The sequence below is a fragment of the Sprattus sprattus genome (assembly GCF_963457725.1).
Source record: "Sprattus sprattus genome assembly, chromosome: 4".
Classification (NCBI taxonomy): domain Eukaryota; kingdom Metazoa; phylum Chordata; class Actinopteri; order Clupeiformes; family Clupeidae; genus Sprattus; species Sprattus sprattus.
In genome coordinates, this window is record NC_137923.1 from 22977151 (window position 1) to 22994634 (window position 17484).

At 42.7% G+C, this 17484-nt stretch overlaps 3 protein-coding genes across 3 annotated transcripts; 1 reads left to right on the forward strand and 2 right to left on the reverse strand.

Annotated features, from left to right (window-relative positions):
• Positions 1 to 1104: 1104 nt before the first annotated feature.
• On the reverse strand, positions 1105 to 3785 carry ing2 (inhibitor of growth family, member 2). Its single transcript, XM_080836576.1, has 2 exons — positions 3537 to 3785; positions 1105 to 2551 (listed from the first exon to the last, which is right to left on the reverse strand). Exons 1-2 carry the CDS (start codon positions 3673 to 3675, stop codon positions 1701 to 1703), a joined length of 990 nt encoding a protein of 329 aa, XP_080692702.1. The 5' UTR covers positions 3676 to 3785; the 3' UTR covers positions 1105 to 1700.
• Positions 3786 to 4347: 562 nt separating this feature from the next.
• On the reverse strand, positions 4348 to 12118 carry ccdc149b (coiled-coil domain containing 149b). The gene is made up of 13 exons (XM_080837497.1): positions 12001 to 12118; positions 11317 to 11484; positions 11160 to 11198; positions 10923 to 11030; positions 9545 to 9661; positions 9159 to 9331; positions 8989 to 9061; positions 8690 to 8777; positions 8267 to 8414; positions 7812 to 7888; positions 7402 to 7434; positions 6898 to 6990; positions 4348 to 5875 (listed from the first exon to the last, which is right to left on the reverse strand). Exons 1-13 carry the CDS (start codon positions 12049 to 12051, stop codon positions 5265 to 5267), a joined length of 1779 nt encoding a protein of 592 aa, XP_080693623.1. The 5' UTR covers positions 12052 to 12118; the 3' UTR covers positions 4348 to 5264.
• Positions 12119 to 12301: 183 nt separating this feature from the next.
• On the forward strand, positions 12302 to 15346 carry qdprb.1 (quinoid dihydropteridine reductase b, tandem duplicate 1). The gene is made up of 7 exons (XM_080836391.1): positions 12302 to 12542; positions 12844 to 12936; positions 13044 to 13140; positions 13293 to 13433; positions 13663 to 13771; positions 13961 to 14044; positions 14758 to 15346. Exons 1-7 carry the CDS (start codon positions 12450 to 12452, stop codon positions 14855 to 14857), a joined length of 717 nt encoding a protein of 238 aa, XP_080692517.1. The 5' UTR covers positions 12302 to 12449; the 3' UTR covers positions 14858 to 15346.
• The last annotated feature ends 2138 nt before the right edge of the window (positions 15347 to 17484 follow it).

Sequence of the window (17484 nt, forward strand, 5' to 3'; positions counted from 1 at the left end):
TCCATGTTGATTTCCTCAGTTCAAGGGCTGCATCTGGGGTAAATGTACATAGGTCTACAATCAGACGAAAATTGTTGGTTTTGATCGTGACCAAATAATTCTATGTCGCTCGGACTCATCTGTCCAAAGAAGGTACTTCCAGAAGGCCTTTGGTTTATCCAAGTGCTCTCTGGCAAAGTTGAAACAGGCAGTTTTGTTCTTTCTTGAGAGCAGAGGCTTCCATGAGCAACCCCATCATGAGTCATGTCTATTCAATTTTCGTCTGATTGTAGACCCACGTACATTTACCCCAGATGCTGCCAGAGAGGTCCGAAACTGTTAAGAGGTGATGTGTGGGTTGACTTTTACCTGATTTATTCTTCTTCTGGTGCTTCTTGGTGATGGTCTTGATGGGCGTCCACTTCTAGGCAGAGATGCGGTCATGTTGAATGCCCTCCATTTCTAAATTATTTTACTTTTCCTAAGGATGTCTCAGTTGATTGGTTTGCTTAATTGACTAATTAAGCACCCAAATATGTCTCACCGAATCAGTCACCTGCTTGACTTTACCAATGCAGCTGGGGGTTCACTTACTTTTGAAAATACACTTACTCCATGTTTCATGTAGTTTTTTGGCTACTCAAACAATTCCCTCTAAACAAGTACATGCAAATGATACAAATAAACCTGACATTTCATCTATGGAAAATTGGTGATGAAAAACGGAAAACTGCTCAAGGGGTTCACATACTTTCAAGTGGCACTGTATATTCTACTCTTAATACATTCATTTACATTTTATGTAAAACACTTTTGACCACACCTTTTACTTCATTGTTGTTGCATTAGAACTATATATCTAACAATTTGCACCAAATTACTGGACCCTTTAGGGCACCACAATTCCTCCATCACTATAAAAGGAAAGGTATGACATTGTCAGCACAGCCTTGGAACCAATTCTGGATATGATGGTGTGTTGGTGAGCGTCTCCAGAGTAGCTCAAAACACATAAGCATACACCAGACATTAGGGACAATACAAGCACAGGTTTATTAAATACACCAAGCATAAAAAAATCTCTTACAAACAAATCACACAAAATATGTAACAGTGGAACTGAATTGTCTGGAAGACACTGAGAGGGTGTAAAGTATTCCACTTCCTAAATGAGATGAAAAGAAATGATCTGGAACATAGTGTCTCTACCTAAACCGTGTGCATAATCCAAAAGGCTTGTCAAATATTGAACCCTCTTCAGACCCCTGTAGGTTCCCTTACGTTAGGGGGCCTACGTGTAATGCTTGACACCTAAGGACATTCTATGAATCTGTGCCAAGTTCAGTGAGGGGGGGGGGGACATATACTCTCACATAATCTCTGAAATAGAATCTTGGTGGCAGTATCTATAGCTTCGGTTTCCTCTTGGTCCTTCTGACAGTTAAATAAGGAGGTCACCGGGTTTAACGACTACACTATACATCCCAAAGTGTTAGGTCAGCACCTGTTTGAAAACCTTTGGCGAAACACAGCAGCGAAGTTCAAAGATGAAGTCTCAGCTTTTCTGTGATAGGTCCATTGCTTGACGGCACAGTCCAGTTCAGTGCTATCTCAAATGTGATTGTGTGAACTGCGATACTGTTACATCTAGTAACTCTCCCTCCACTCGATTCCCCCACCCCACTCACAGCTAAACATATACACCTTTTCCCCAGAAGGCACTACCTCGACCGGCGGTCTTTTTTAGGCTTGTCAGTGCTTTTGTCCATGGTCTTTTCATTGTCTCCTCTGCACTTGGGGCAGTACCACTTGCCCTTGGGCTTGTAGGTGAGTCCAACACAGGTGAAGTGGAACCACTCAATGGGGCACTGCTCGTTATCACAGCCAATCATCTCGCCGTAAGACACTTGCTCACACAGGCAGTAGGTCGGCTCGTTGGGATCAATGGCAAACTCCACGGGCGAGGCATCACGCTCCTGCTTGGCCTTGGAGCGCTTTTTCTTCTTGGCTGACTTCGACTTCTTCTCCCGTGGTGGGGCAGGCGCCACCTCCTCTGGGTCGTCTAACGCCCCGTTGGCACCATGGCACGAGTCACGGCTCTCGCTGTTGCGCTGGCGGCGTGGCCTGCGGGCTGAGCGCTCGGGCAGGGACCCTGCCGATGATGCGGCGGCGGCGGCGCCACCCCCGCCGCCACCACTTCCTCCTCCTCCTCCTCCTCCTCCACCACCACCACCACCACCAATGCCACCGACAACGCCAACACCCCCAGCACCCCCTCCTCCTCCAGCACCACCAACAACAACAACTCCACTGCTGGCCCCATCATGTCGTACCTTCTCGGCCGGGGATCGCTCCTCAATTGGGTCGGTGAAGCAGTGTGTGTGAGAGTCCATTTGGCGCGAGCGGTTCTCCACCAGCTCCAGCATTTGGGTCACTACATGGATCTTCTCGTCACCAAGCTCCTGGCTGCTGATGAGGGCACGTTGTAACTGGATCTGCAGGCGCTTTCGTTGACCCGCATCCGTCTCGCGCTTGTAACGCTCGTACACATCGTCCACCTCATTCAGGACCTCTACACACAGGAAGGGGCGGGGACAGAGAGATAGATATGCGTCAGTTATTTTTGCAAGAAAGAAGCTCGTTAACAAGACAAGTCGCTTGTGTCTAACGGGACTCTGGCACTCTGATCCGTATTTCTTCTTACATATTAAGGAAGGTGATGACAAAATCCTTCGCATACAGAACTCGCATGCGGTCAATTATTAGACACTTCAGTAAAGTACTTTAGGACGCAAACTTCTTCCGACGCAGACGCGCTATCCCCTTCTCTCTTTCTCTTTGCCTACTGACGTCATGAGGAAGCAAACTGTGATATATATGGGTGCGTTGCATGCGTTCCTGGTCAGATTGAAAGACCTTTCGGTCGAACAGCTCCTTGCGCATTTGCAAAACAAGATGAGCGCCGAAGGCAGGACTATTCTCGTGACAGCTGCGCTTGCAGAAGTTCAAATTTAAAACACTATATGGATATATGCAATATTTTAGAGTAGGCTGAACAAGGTTTCTGCATACAGCTATAAGTGGGCCGACATAATCCTACACACAATTTCTCGAATCAAAGAACTAGCTTTACAGTTGGTCAGGGTAAACGACAGGCAAGGTATACGCCTAGTAAAATCCCGAGTGTTTACTTCGACAGCTATCCTAGCTGGCTGGGGGCACAAGACGAGTTCAGTCAAAATGGCTGATCACCCGGCGTGAATATAGAGTGAAAATACCCCACATTTGTAAAAGGGCTAGTCTTAGCTCTTACTCGATAGTTCACGACAAGATGGCACATACTAACTTGCTTTCTGCGACTTAGCACAGCTACATGGTTTAGTCGTTTATGAAACGTCGATGGCTAAACAAATAAGTTTGTAAACGACATGAAAAGCATCTATTCAATGACATAATGCAGTCTGACCAAAAGTCGTTGGATTTGAAGACCTAGCCAAATACTTGCAGGGAAATCGAGTCGTTGTAGCTAGAAGAAAGACATATTATTTCTTACATACCTTGATACTTTGTGTCGATTTCCCAAAGCAAAGAAACATTCCGCTGTATGTCCAAAGGCAAAGACTCAACACATTCAAGGTAATCTTCAACATAGCTGACCAGCTGGGTTTTTTCCACATTTGGGTAATGCGCTAACATCGTGATAGAAATGCATCAAGCAGACGTCCGATGCTTGGAAAAAGTAAATATGCTATATCTCGATGAAGAATTTAGAACATTCAAATATTTCGTGTGCTGTTGCAGTATTCTTTCCGGGCTGACCAGTTCAACCCTCTCTCTCTGGTTGTAATTCCTTCAAACAAAACTGTGGATACTACGCATGCGTAAACTAATGCCTTAAAAGGCGGCGATTTTGCATTTCGCGCAGCTTCCTTGAAACGGGGTTGGGCCAAAGGAACATCAAAGCACACTGTAGTGATTGCGTCACTTTGACTCCTCCTCCTTTCTTTGGCGCCGGGAAATCAAATTGGTTACAACTAAATGTTATACTACAAAAAAAGGTTTGAATATGTAATTATCTGTGGTGAGTCTTGGGATTAAGTCCTAGCAACATTCATTGGGATAAATTCCAATTCATGAAAATAAAGCAGTGGGTTAAATAATGAAACTATGAACATTCTGGGTTTAAAACAGAATTTATTTCATAACACAAATGGCTGGAGTGAATGGCTTGCTTTGGACAGCAGATTATATGCAGATTATATGCAGGCATCACTACATCACATTCACCATCCCTTCAATCTTTCAGTCTCAAGAATCAGTAATATGCACCTAGTGTTTTTGTTTATACAGTGAAACAGTTCATACGAATGTTGTGAGTGACTCACTGGTAAAATGCACAAAATACCACTATGGCCTACACATAAAGCTGTAGTGGCTGAACTTCTGGGATCGTCTACAACATCAAAGATGATATACTGGGCTGGTATTGAAGCGAGCAGCTAACACAGACTGCATTATGAGCAGATATACAGTTTAATTACAACAGGTCGATTTTCAAGCAGTATGCTTATTTTTCAACTCAGTACTTCCTAGATGAAAATATATTTCTGTTCTTGAACCAATTGGAAGTCTTTTGGAAAAATCAACAGCACCAGAGCCTTTACCAAGGAATGCGTTGCATTTAAGGTGACCGTTCTAGTCTTCTGCTACTAGCCTCATTCATATACTGTGGCATACTACTATTGTGAGTTTTTGTGTGTGTTAAGCCCCATTTAATTAGAAGCCAAACAAATCTCTCCAAGTAGGATTTACTGTGCTATGCGCAATGGGCCAATTTTCAGATTAGTAAAACCTACTGCCGAGGGCAGGGCAACATAACTTTCCCATACATAACTTTCAACTAGTCACACTTTAGATGCAGTCAGCAATTTAGCGTACTACGAAGAGTCTAAAAGATATTGACTGTTATTTCACTGCAAAGTCTTAGTCTTTGTGAGTCACGAGCATGCCATAGCAAAACTGGTGACACAATTCACATTCTACTGGTATCCGAGTGATCAGAAAGTCCTGACATCAAACACAACTCCTCACATTCAGCAAATTTCACAGCTCAGTAATAAAATGGACCATGCATAATTCGGTGGCTGAGTGAGTGCACTGAGTGTTGTAACTGGTGCAGGAACCTGGCTCAGCGATGCTTGATAACCACTGAAGATGATCTCTGTTTAATTTATTCATGTTTCCTCTAACGTCCCTCTACCTCTGTGTTTTATTTACATGCGCTCTTATGCAGGACAGGAGTCTTTTTCGCAATATTTTTCAGACATGGGCTCTTCCTGTTGAGGTGCTGAACGTTCTTCTCTGGCTTCTTCTCTCTCATCCAGTAGTGTCTTTTCTGCACCATCCCCCTCTGCTTCAACAGGAGCCGTTTTCATTGGGGATTCCTCGCTTGACTCCATCTGGGGACTCTGCGAGGGCACCATCTTAGCGCTGAGACCCTGTGAGTCTGCATCCACTGTTTGTTCACACTGTGTTTCTGTTTCTGTGGCCGCCGACGAGGGCAAAACAAGATCCTCAGGCCTGCAAAGCACAGGGTCCCCCACAGAGGGCGAGGGCGAGTTCCCCTCATCTGCTGCCTCCTCAGACAGGTCACTGAACACACACTCGTCTGCCTCCTGCGCACACTCCGGCTGGTCAGTTGCCGACTCATCGCCGTCTCCGTCGGTCGGCGCCACGCAGCTGTGCAGCACCTCCACGTTGACCTGCAGGTGCCCGTTGTTGCGAGAGCACAGAGAGCCCAAGTGCCGGCTGCTCTGACTAGTGTCCATGCACAAGTCAGGGCTGTCCACCTGTGTGGTCACGCCTGCAGGTAGCTCCTCTCTTCCTATCAGGCCATCTGAAAGAGATGAGGCAGAGAGCACAGCTGATAACGTCAACATTACTTTTATTCTGCTAGCGAACTGGTTCAGTGAGCAGAGAAAGTACTTAAAACAAACTTAGAGGGCCAAAAGGAACAGCAACACTACAGCACATTGTATGAACATGTTGCATTTAGTGGCTTAAAATATTAGGACCTCTTTAAGAGACAGAAGTATGTAGAACATTATGCATTGGTGCTTTGCCACAATAAGACAGGAAGTCAAGGTATGACAGATTATGTTTGAATGTAGTAATTTTCAGACTTTTTCCCTTCTACTTCACTAAGTTCCACAGCTTTGACCAACATGATTCAAACAGACTACTAAAGTACATTATTATCTTGCAGGTTGTCTACTGTACATGTCATTTTATTGTTCAACTTTAAAAAAAAAAACATAACAAATCCCCACCTTGCAGTCCAGCCCCTTTAAAAAGCTGGATAGCTAGAAAGCAATCATGTTAGTACTAGTAGTGATAACTGAGGCCTGTGTCCGGTCAACTTGGAAAACCAATAGCCATTATTTTCTCTGTTATTACAGTGACAAGACAGAGGAAATAGCATTTGTTATACAATTTACACAAATACTACACTTGAGCCATGCTTATGTAATGACAGCCATTGGGTACAGTACTGTTCAGCACCTCACTGCCCAACATAAGACATGCCAGCGATGGATGCTAACACCCATCCCCTGTAGCCTCCTTGCTAGCACACCCTCCACCCATGTGAAGTTTGAGTCCATGCGGGACTTTTCTACACAATACATGCTAGATGTATATGTTGTTTAGACTTTTTAGCTGTAGATTCAAAGCAAATGGATATAAAATTGCCAGTTTCTGAAACCTGAGGATGAGGTACAGGTATGGCATACATACATGGAACAATATCCAGGAACACATGGCCTAAAGGGACATATAACTCTAAACATTATACCAACCTGGGTAAAAACAGAACCCTTCAAAACAGGATCTCACTGGCAGACACCACTGCCTACTAACCTGTAGAAGGTCTCCCTCTCTCTATGAGAACAGGTTGCTCTGTAGGGGACTGCAGCGGCTGGGGGTCACTCATGATAATGGCATCCCTTCCTTCTGGCAAGACAAATCAAACCTGTTACTTTTCATGTTTCCTGCGACAGCCACACAAAACAGAACGTGAAAGGTGGTAATATTACACACAGATGACAATGCTCCAATAACAGTCCAGTATGAAATGGTTATGGAATGCACTGTGTTGTCATTGTCGTTTATAGAGTGAGGTGCTTCACAAAGCGGACTATAACAGAACAGGGCCTATGAAGATGTAATCATACAAAATCGCTTACAAATATTTCCCCAATGGTTAAATAAAATTCTGATGTTTAGTTCAGTTCATCTTTATATTTTTTCTGCAGTAGTGAACAATGCTATACGAGACCATGATTTACTAAGCAACCAAAACGGGTCTCCAATGCACACACTACAGGGAGGGGATGAGGTACAGATGGTGAAGAACAAACATACTCCCGAGTCCTATCGACACATGGTATGTGAGTCCTTTTGAAAGCAGAGGGAGAGAAAGAGATAAAGGAAGTCAATATTTAATGAGAAAGAACACAGTAGGCTTGTCAAAATAGACACCAGTGGCAGCATGATTAGACCTGCAAATAGGATACAAAAGTAGAAGGAAACAGATGTCCGATGAGATTTACAACAGCCAGTTGTTACAATGGCTGGAATAAATGTAGAAGGTGCAGAGCTCTTCTTTTTACGTGACCCATTTTATCCATGCCTGATAAGACGTATATCCATGTAACCTAATAAATATACATATATTCATATTCATATATATATATAAAATATTGATTTATTCGTTCCCAGCAGAACATAATACTGCATGGTCTATAATACAGATTTTTTCAGAATTTCAATACCAGGCAGGCTCCATAGTCCAGACACCTCGAGAGTCTTCAGTTTCTTCTCCAGTTCAGCCACTCGGTTTCCCAGAATTCTGTTATAAAAGGTTGACTGCCATTTGTCAATTGTATAGAAGAGGATGTTTATACTAGCCACTTCTTATTTACTGGCAAGAGATCTTAAAATGAGGATCGTTACTTGATTTGACTACTTACATCAACATTATTGTGCTTAAGGTGAAAGTACATTTAGCTTGTACAAATATATTTTACAAACTGTACAAATGTTTTTTACAGAGACTCTTCTTTACAAAAATTGTAAGCTAAAACTTTGATCACAATTATTGCACAGCTAGCAACATGGAACCAGCCATTTCTTGGCAACCATTCATAATAGTACATTGACTGTTGAGTAAAATTAATCGTTAAAATGAAAGCAGTCCTGTTGCTGACGGGTGCCTGAGGAAGCTTACTTGTTAGTTTGTCGCTGGTGCTGGATGACCATGTTCTTCTCATGAATGGTCTCCAGCAGTGCCGTGGCCAGAGACTTTAGGTCAGCGATGGACTGGGGAGTCACTGGCAGGCTGCAGCCATTGTCCTCAGACAGCAACAACTCTTGCACTGATTATAGAGATAGAAAACCCAGTGTGGGTCCTTTGAAAATGTGTGACACTTAAATGATACAACTTACAGGATAGCTCAACACAAACTATAATACACTGTGGCAGGCACCAAAAGAAGGTGCATACATAAATATACTAGAGTAATGTCTAAATGTTAAGGTTTTAAAAAAAAGACCACAGTGTATAGTAATAAATTAAAATCGTCTGTTTAAAGGCCTGAATAGAAGCGCCATACAATATAGAGCAACAAGATGTTGTGATTAGGTCTACTACCTTCCTTGGCAGAAAGGACCCCCGTGAGAGCACTGCTGTTGTTGTTTCTACCATACATTTTACAGTTCTTCCTGCTTTCTAAAGCACTCTGAAATACAACACAATATGGTGAAGTACTTGTACAATGAATGGTAACCTGTATATAATGACTAGACAATGATAATGCACCCTTCCACTAAAACATCTCAGGCTACATTTTTCCCAGCATTAAAAAAGATGGTAATTTCCAAATATTTTAAACTCCAGCATTTATTGTGGATGTCAATTGAATGGTGTTATCAAATTTACAGTGGGATTACCTTATATTTCATGATATTACTTTTGAGCAAGTTGACTTCATCTTGAAGTTGCTTAAATCGTTCGTGCAAGTATCTGGGGAAGTGAAGGTAATTCACAGAAATTGTGTTCAGTGCAAGTGTTTAGTGCACCCATGAATTTCAGTGTGAGAGCACCAAGCTAAGACTTCTACCTGTTCTCCATACAAAGACCGTCTACATCAATGATGCGCGCCTCGTGGCTGCCCAGGATGTGGTTGATCTCCAGGTTGAGGCGATGGGCCTTGTCCTGAAACACATCCCTTTCTGCTCGCACGTCCTGCAGCTCGTCTGTGGCAGCCTTCAGACTGTGTTCCAGCTCTTCATTCTGAGCAGACAACTCTCAGTTAAATAGAGTTATAGCAGAAAGACTTGCAAATTAGCTGCCGTTTGCAGTATCCAACGCGTGAATGTGCACAGTTCTCAAGGTGAATGTGAACAAGAACATCAGAGTCTAGTGGCATGAAGGTACAGCCAAGCAAGATTTGATAGCAATGCTTGTTTCATTGACCAAAATGACATAACCTTAACACTAACGCACCTGTTCTCCAGCTTTCTCCAGCTGCTGAACGAGGTCCTCTCGCTCATGTGCTGGAAAATGGCGCGCTCCCACCTCCTCATCCCCTAGCCTCTGTTTGGCAATGGTCATTCTCAGCAGCTGTGAGGCAAGAGGCCCAGCTCCCGTCATTTTAAACACACCAAGCATGTCCAATCACTAGTAGGCATCACACACATCATATATCCTACGCTGGAATTCACTTCAACGCTGCCGCATATCCAACTGTGTTTAATAGTCTCTAACCCCCTTTGTACATCACAAGAGAATCTTGTCAGTCCTGTTACACCCACAAACGTGATAACCTCCCACAAATCTAATAAACCACAAACGTAATACAAATCTGCACTTTATAGTTAGAGGCCAAGCTGCAAAATACAGAAGGCATCTAATCGTATTGTGTGTGTGTGTGTGTGTGTGTGTGTGTGTGCACACATGCATGAGATCCTCTGTTGTGTTGTTGATGTGTTGCTTAACAAAGTAGTAAGCACAACCAGACACATGTGTACGCAAGCACACAAGTCGAATGCCTCACGGCATACAATCGATCAGACACAGATTAAACTACTTCAAATAGCTGCAACATAATCAAACACAGACATCTTATATGCAACAATGACAGTCACTATATAGACTCCAGTCTTATGAAGATGTAATATTTACTAGATTTTGCATCACTATTAAAGACTCATACCAAATAGGTTGACAAGAGGCACTTAATTTTTTTGGTAATTTTTGACTACTGTTGGAGGAAAAGGTACAATTTCTCCATTTCATTTTGACAAAAAAAGTCTGACAGAGACAAGCGCTATGGCTTGAAAACACATTCTAAATGTAGCCTATGGCAGAATGAAAACCATGATCCAGTACTGGCATCTAAGAGAATCTGATATTGCCGACCTATCCAGTACTGGACAGGCTGAACTCCCTTTGCAGCAATACACTTTTACAATTGATATTACAGATAGTATTACAACATATTATATATGTAATAAGTTCCTGCAAACAAACAAAATATTACATTTGTGGGAAATTAGTTATTAAGGTTGTGGTAGGCAGCAGTTGTTATGCTTGTGGTTATTATGTTATTATGTTTGTGAGATTATTACTTTAAAACAGTGCATATTTGTATTACGATTGTGGGAAGTTATTATGGTTATATGTATAACAAGCCCTTTACTTTCCACAGTAACATTTTGTGACATTGAGCCTGTGACAGATGACTTTCTATATGAATATCTCGTTAGTGGAATATTTCAGTATTCAGACTTTCAGTTTATGTGAGAAGTCTACTCTGTTCACTTTAAACAGCTTGCTTAAGGAATAAGCCAATACATTACAAATGCAAACAGAGAGCATGTACCTTGTTGTCGCCTTGCATCTCGGCCAGCCGCTGCTGGAGCTCCTTCACCTCCTCAGATAGTTTGCTGCTCCGCTCTCTGGAGTCCCGAAGCAGCTGGGCCATATTGACCTAGGAACAAGATGGAAGCGAGTCCAAATCAGAGCAGGCTCACAAAGCTTGTCAGAGTGTCTAGAATTACAGGCAGCATATCTCTGCTCTTTTCCAAAAAGACTCAAAGTCAACCATTTGTTTCTGCACCTGATTTCGCTTCTCGGGGGGCAGAGTAGGGTCACCATCCTAAAAAGAGAAAAGGGAAAAAAACTGATAATGTGATGACAGATGATGCTGTGCACACTTTGTGGGTGTTACTATGAACACACACTTATATTTACATGAGGACTATGACTATACTCACACTTACAATGAGCTCACAGTATTTCTTCTTCAGGCCTTGGTGCCTTTCTCGAAGCTGGTTGGCCATCAGCTTGTACTGGTCTCTCTCCTGCTGACAAGTGTCCAGCTCTTTAGATAAAATCAGCAACGCTTCCTTCTTGCTTTCCAGCTTCCGTTTGCACACCAAGAACTAAGGACAGGAACAAGGAAGTCGTGAGCTTAGAGCACTGCGATGGAAGGAATGTGATGGAAGGAATGTATGTGGAAAAACAAACAGTGGCTCCACAAAGATAAGGTCCTTTACGCTGTTGTATTATGTCACATACGGTACATTTTCCAAGTGAATAGCAAGTAATAAATCATGACGACCTGAATTTTTGCGCACAGTTTTAATCCTAACTGGCATCAAATGACAGCAGCTTTCAGCCAGGCTGAGCTCTGCAACGTTAATCTTTCCAATCGACCCGCCCACTTTCCTGTAGCGTCTGGACACGGTTTCACATCTATAAGACACTTGTCTGCAGACATCGACCTTTAGCTTTAACACTGATATTCTGTGCACCTGCTTGAACAACTACAAAACGTCCTTCAGCTCTGATAAACAAATGAAAAGGCTCACAACAACGATATGCCTTATCCATGCAATGAGCTTGCGCGTCAGCGAATCATCTTGTAGCCAAGGTAGCAAACCCAAGGGATGACTCACTTCGTTCACCAGTCCCTGCCAATCACTTTCACTTCTTCTCGAGGTGTTCATCTTTGATTCCACACAATGTCAACCTAATGAAACCTGCCAATACTGAACGTTTCAAATAATATGGAAAGGCATCCTTGTGCGTAGTGGGTTTCAGTCACGAAGTGAGCGTCCTGTGCTCCTATGATTTGAAGCCCTCAGTTGACCAATGAGGGAATCGTCATTTCCGATTGGAATAGTCTTCTTCGTTGGTTCGGGACGAAATGTCCCCACGTTCCCTCCGTAGTTACAACTTCTCTGGCGACATCTGCTGTGACAATTCTGTCTCGTTTGTATGAAACACATACATATTTCGCCTGCAAACCTCTTGTTTATTGCTGTGAAGTACGGTATCTAGCCAGCAAGCTTACTCGCCAGACCAGCTAGTGCTAGGTAGTTACCACTCGAATTGTAGTCGGACCATGGCAGCTGCTGAAGTGCACCGAATCATAGTTTACGGAGGAAAAGGAGCGCTGGGTTCCAAATGCGTGGAGTATTTCAGGTCTAAAAACTGGGTATGGAATTACAACAATCTCATTACTGGTGTTGTCTGTCACCAAGGGGTTTTGGCTGGGCTGCATGACAAGTACTCAATTATATATATGGTTTTATTTGATTTCAGGTTTGATCTTTGTTACCGCTTTTATGCAATAGAGCTGCTCTCATGTCCCACATGTCTGTTTGTCAGAAGTTGTGAAAAACACACGTCTTTGAAAAGCAGACCGTGGAATTATGTATTATTCATCTAATGTTTGTTTTATCTTCATTACACGAATGTTTGCCATTGTCCCTTTCTGTTCACTCTTGACTTTACAGTGGGTAGCATGCGTTGACATCGCTGCCAATGACCAAGCCAACGCCAACGTGGTGGTAAACATGACCGAATGTTTCACGGAACAAGCAAATCAGGTTTTTTTTTATTTTTTTTATTTTTTTTATCAAAAACATGTGTAAAACCTGAACAAACGGAACAATTCATGATTAGCATAACCACCCGTTTCTTTATAACTCCTTAGGTGACCAATGACGTGTGTCAGTTGTTGGGTGAGCAGAAGGTGGACGCCATCCTGTGCGTAGCTGGAGGTTGGGCCGGTGGAAGTGCAAAGGCCAAAGGTTTGAGAAGTTTGACTAAAAGCCAACATGCCGCCTTAGCCACAATAAACAATTAATGGGAAGAACAGCCAGGATTGAATATGACATATCAATACATATCAATTTTCCAGTCTTTTTTTTTTAATCAGCTTTTATACATTTTCTCCTTGCAGTACTGTACAAGAATGCTGATCTGATGTGGAAGCAGAGTGTATGGACATCCACCATCTCTAGTCATCTGGCAACTAAGCATCTGAAAGAGGGGGGATTGCTCACACTGGCAGGGGCAAAGCCTGCCCTAGCTGGAACCCCAGGTATCTCTCCATGTCTCTCTGAGAACAGATTTCCGTGGGAATACGTTTATGTTGTTCAAACTACCTTGCCACCGGGAAGGCAATATTTATGGGCATGATGTGAGAGTTTTTTATTTACAGAGGAATAGAACTGTACACAGGCAGACACACAGAGGAAATAAAACTATATGTTACTATGGTGATATCCATAAAAGTGATATAAATGGGAAAACTTTTCTCTCTCTCTCAGGAATGCTGGGCTATGGCATGGCAAAGGCTGCTGTCCATCAGCTGTGCCAGAGTCTGGCAGGGTCAAACAGCGGTCTTCCTCCAGGTGCTGCCGCTGTTGCTATCCTGCCGTGAGTAGCCGTGACAACCACACGCTGTGCGAAGGAGAGGCAGCACTGTTCCTGAAGAGCTGCACTAAGTGACTGCTAACACATTGTCAGTGATGCTCGACAGAATCTGTGCTGCCTGTAGTTTTGGGTGTATTACAGTGCAGTAGAACTTAACACAGATAAGTTGTGACCTGTGACCTCTTGTTGTAGAGTTACGTTGGATACTCCAATGAACAGGAAATTCATGCCTGATGCAGATGTCAGCACCTGGACACCACTGGAATATATAGCAGAGTAAGTGTGTGTGTGTGTGTGTGTGTGTGTGTGTGTGTGTGTGTGTGTGTGTGTGTGTGTGTGTGTGTGTGTGTGTGTGTGTGTGTGTGTGTGTGTGTGTGTGTGTGTGTGTGTGTGTTCACTCAGTATAATATGATTCTTGGAGTGCAACGAACATGCTGTGGCTTGGACCTTCTTTTCAGTGCACTACTGAAGCAGGCTCAGGGCACACTGTATTCATGTTACTGTTAAATACATCTGCACATATATGCTACATTGAAAAAAATCACACTTATTTTATGTAGTGTGGATATTTCTTGTATATTTCATTACTGATTACCCTGTATCATTAACTTGCACTCTGAAAATAAGACTGTGTGTTTACTTTTTTACTTTGTGTGCAATGGGATATGTCTGATATTGGTTGATATCTTTGTAATGATCATCTGTTTTCAAGAGATGGTAGATATATGTGGCAAAAATATGTGTCACAAAGTGGATGCATAAGCAGCTGTTCTGCCTGCCTGGCAATGTTGAGGAAACACATCTGCACCATGTAGTTTTCATACGAGTATGCCTGAGACTCCCCTGTGTGCTGTGCAGTGTTTGCCACCAGATGGCGATGCTACGCCATTCTTCTTAGGTTTAGTCTCGGTATTGGATGGTTACCAAAAATGTAAGGAATGTTGAATGTCTGCTGTGTTTCTCATCATAGCTCATTTGTGGTGATCTAGGTTATTCTATAAATGGACCACAGGAGAAGGCAGACCAGCCTCAGGCAGTCTGGTACAACTCATCACAGAAGCTGGCAAGACAGAGGCCACACCTGTGTGATGTCTTATTGTGTGTGGCGGACGGTCGGCCTTTCTTTGTGTGTGTGTGTGTGTGTGTGTGTGTGTGTGTGTGTGTGTGTGTGTGTGTGTGTCTGCAGAAATGGATATTCAAATGTCTGTATTTGTATCCTGATACAAGTTCTCTTCACCTCTGTTTAGAAGATCTGTTTACACAAACTTAACTGACTTAAATACTTTACACTATTTTGTTCCACAAGGTATGACTTCACCTGTGTGAGGCTCCACCATACACAAGATTAAACAGCAAACATTAGCATTCAAAACACATAGCCCAGGACTAGGTTTTTAAATCAAGGCTGTGTAACCGATACATGAGCTACAGACCAGTGATGTTATCAATAGATGGTATCAACGTGCCCTTTTTACTTTTTATGTAACTGCTGTTGACTACAGTATATGCCGTTTTAAAAATGGTCCACTGTTTTAATCTTTTGGTGTCTACTTCTGCTGACCTGACGTAGTTTTGTGAAATGCATTCCTGGTCCTTGTCAAGCAGAATAAAATGGCTATGACTTAGCAAATCCCCTATGTATTTTTTTATTCTGGGATTGTATGATGATATTCTACAAAAGTATAAAATTGTGTTAATGTACTAGTCTTACAAACCAGAATGTTGACATAGGCATCTGGGACGAATATAATACACAAAAATCATACTGAAATGAATATATGGACAACATGAGAAAATAGAACTGGTTGAAGGGGTTTCAAATCAAAAATGTCCTTGAGTAAACCTTAAAAAGTTATTCAATAGTGATAAAAGTTTATTGACTTTTAAAACATCTGAAGGTCCTCTATAAATATGTGTAGACCACCAACATAGTGGCTCGCACCAAGCCATAAACAATCCCAGCCAATCAAACCACATGTTTCAGGAAAGGGAATGGTGTAATTTGATTGGCTGTTGAGCACAAATATCAACAACCTTTCGTGAACACGAATTGCAGGCTTCATCTATAAGTGATATAATGTGCTCCCATAGTGTTGGTTCACCTCAAGGGGGCAATGTTGTTCTTTTAACATGTACACTGTGAAACAGCCAGAAAGCAGCAGGTTTGCTAATTGCAGGTCACAGTCACATTTCCACATGATTTATACACGCATACTCAGCCCTCATCATACAGAATAAAAACAAATGTTTGGGCAAATAGTTGATATTGCGTAGTGAGAGAAATTTAGAGAATGAATGCAGGGAAATTCTTGAATATGTGGAAGAGTGATGTATCAAACCACAGCAAACCTTACAAACCTCCTGTGAGGTGGCTCCACATGAACAGACGAGTCTTAAAATTTGATACAATCTGATGTTCTAAGGGCATGGTGTAAACATCTGTGTGTGTGTGTGTGTTGGTCCTCTTAGTATTCTGCATGTGTGGTAGAGCAGGATGTCCAACATGATTTATGGTCCTGCACTCATGCCCTGGGTTGTTGTGTTCGTGGGTGTGTCCATTTGTGTTCCTCTGCGTGGCTCTGTGTTTGAGTGGACTCTCGCATTTCAGTGTCAATGTCCTGATAGTATATGTGTCACAGTGGTGCATACAGTACTTGTATGCCATTATTGTGTGATCATGTGTGACTGTGTGTGTGTGTGTGTGTGTGTGTGTGTGTGTGTGTGTGTGTGTGTGTGTGTGTGTGTGTTGGTTTGGGTCATGGTGACTCCAAATGCCTGAGGACAGGCTCTGTGATTAGAGGTTCTCCTCATGCTTTAATGCCATTGGCTGAACAAGGACTACGGGGTGGGGTGGTTGAGGTCATTGGTCCAACATGTGGAAGTGATTGAGATTAAGCAATGCACACGCACACACACACACACATATACCCTCATACACACACTCACTCACACACACATATTTAAGGTACACACGTTAAATGATATACAATCTTCAATAAACTGTAGATGACTGCAGAAATCCCTCACTGAAAAAAGGAATCTATGGAACAGTGGGTTGAGAAAGAGGGAGCCCTGTGTTACATGGCACATCTAAGCACCCCCATATGGAAGCAGTTACAACTGCACCTAATGTCAAAACAACCAACAAGGTGTGCACATCTGTGTTTCTAAATGTGTGTTTGCCTGTTTGTGTGTGTGTGTGTGTGTGTGTGTGTGTGTGTGTGTGTTTGTGTGTGTTTGTGCTTGGTACAGAGCCACTGTTTTCATTCAACCAGCGATAAAACATTTTTATTCAGTAGCTCTAGATGGCACTGTGGTTCTGAGGTGAAGTTTGTGGGGTTATTCTCTAATTATAAAACACTGGCAGCATTGAATAAGTAATGCTATGGGGCTGTCTAGTTTCGAAACGCCTGTTTGGCTTGTGGAGAGCATGGAGGAATGTCTTCCAAACAGTCACAAAAAGTGAAGGAATTCAATCAGCACAGCACAGTATAGTCAGCCAACACAAAGAGAGCTATTTGGTATGCAGTGCTCGGCGCGCTTATTTCTGCTTTGCTCATGAGGAAATGGAGTTTTAAATGAGCAGCTGTACGACTCATGACTGAGGGAGAGAACGAGGACAGCAAGGTTTTTGGATATAAAATTGCGCACCCCTCTCTCTCTCTTTCTTTCTCTGTAGCTTTCTATCCCTCTCGTTTGCTCCCTCAAACTCTCTC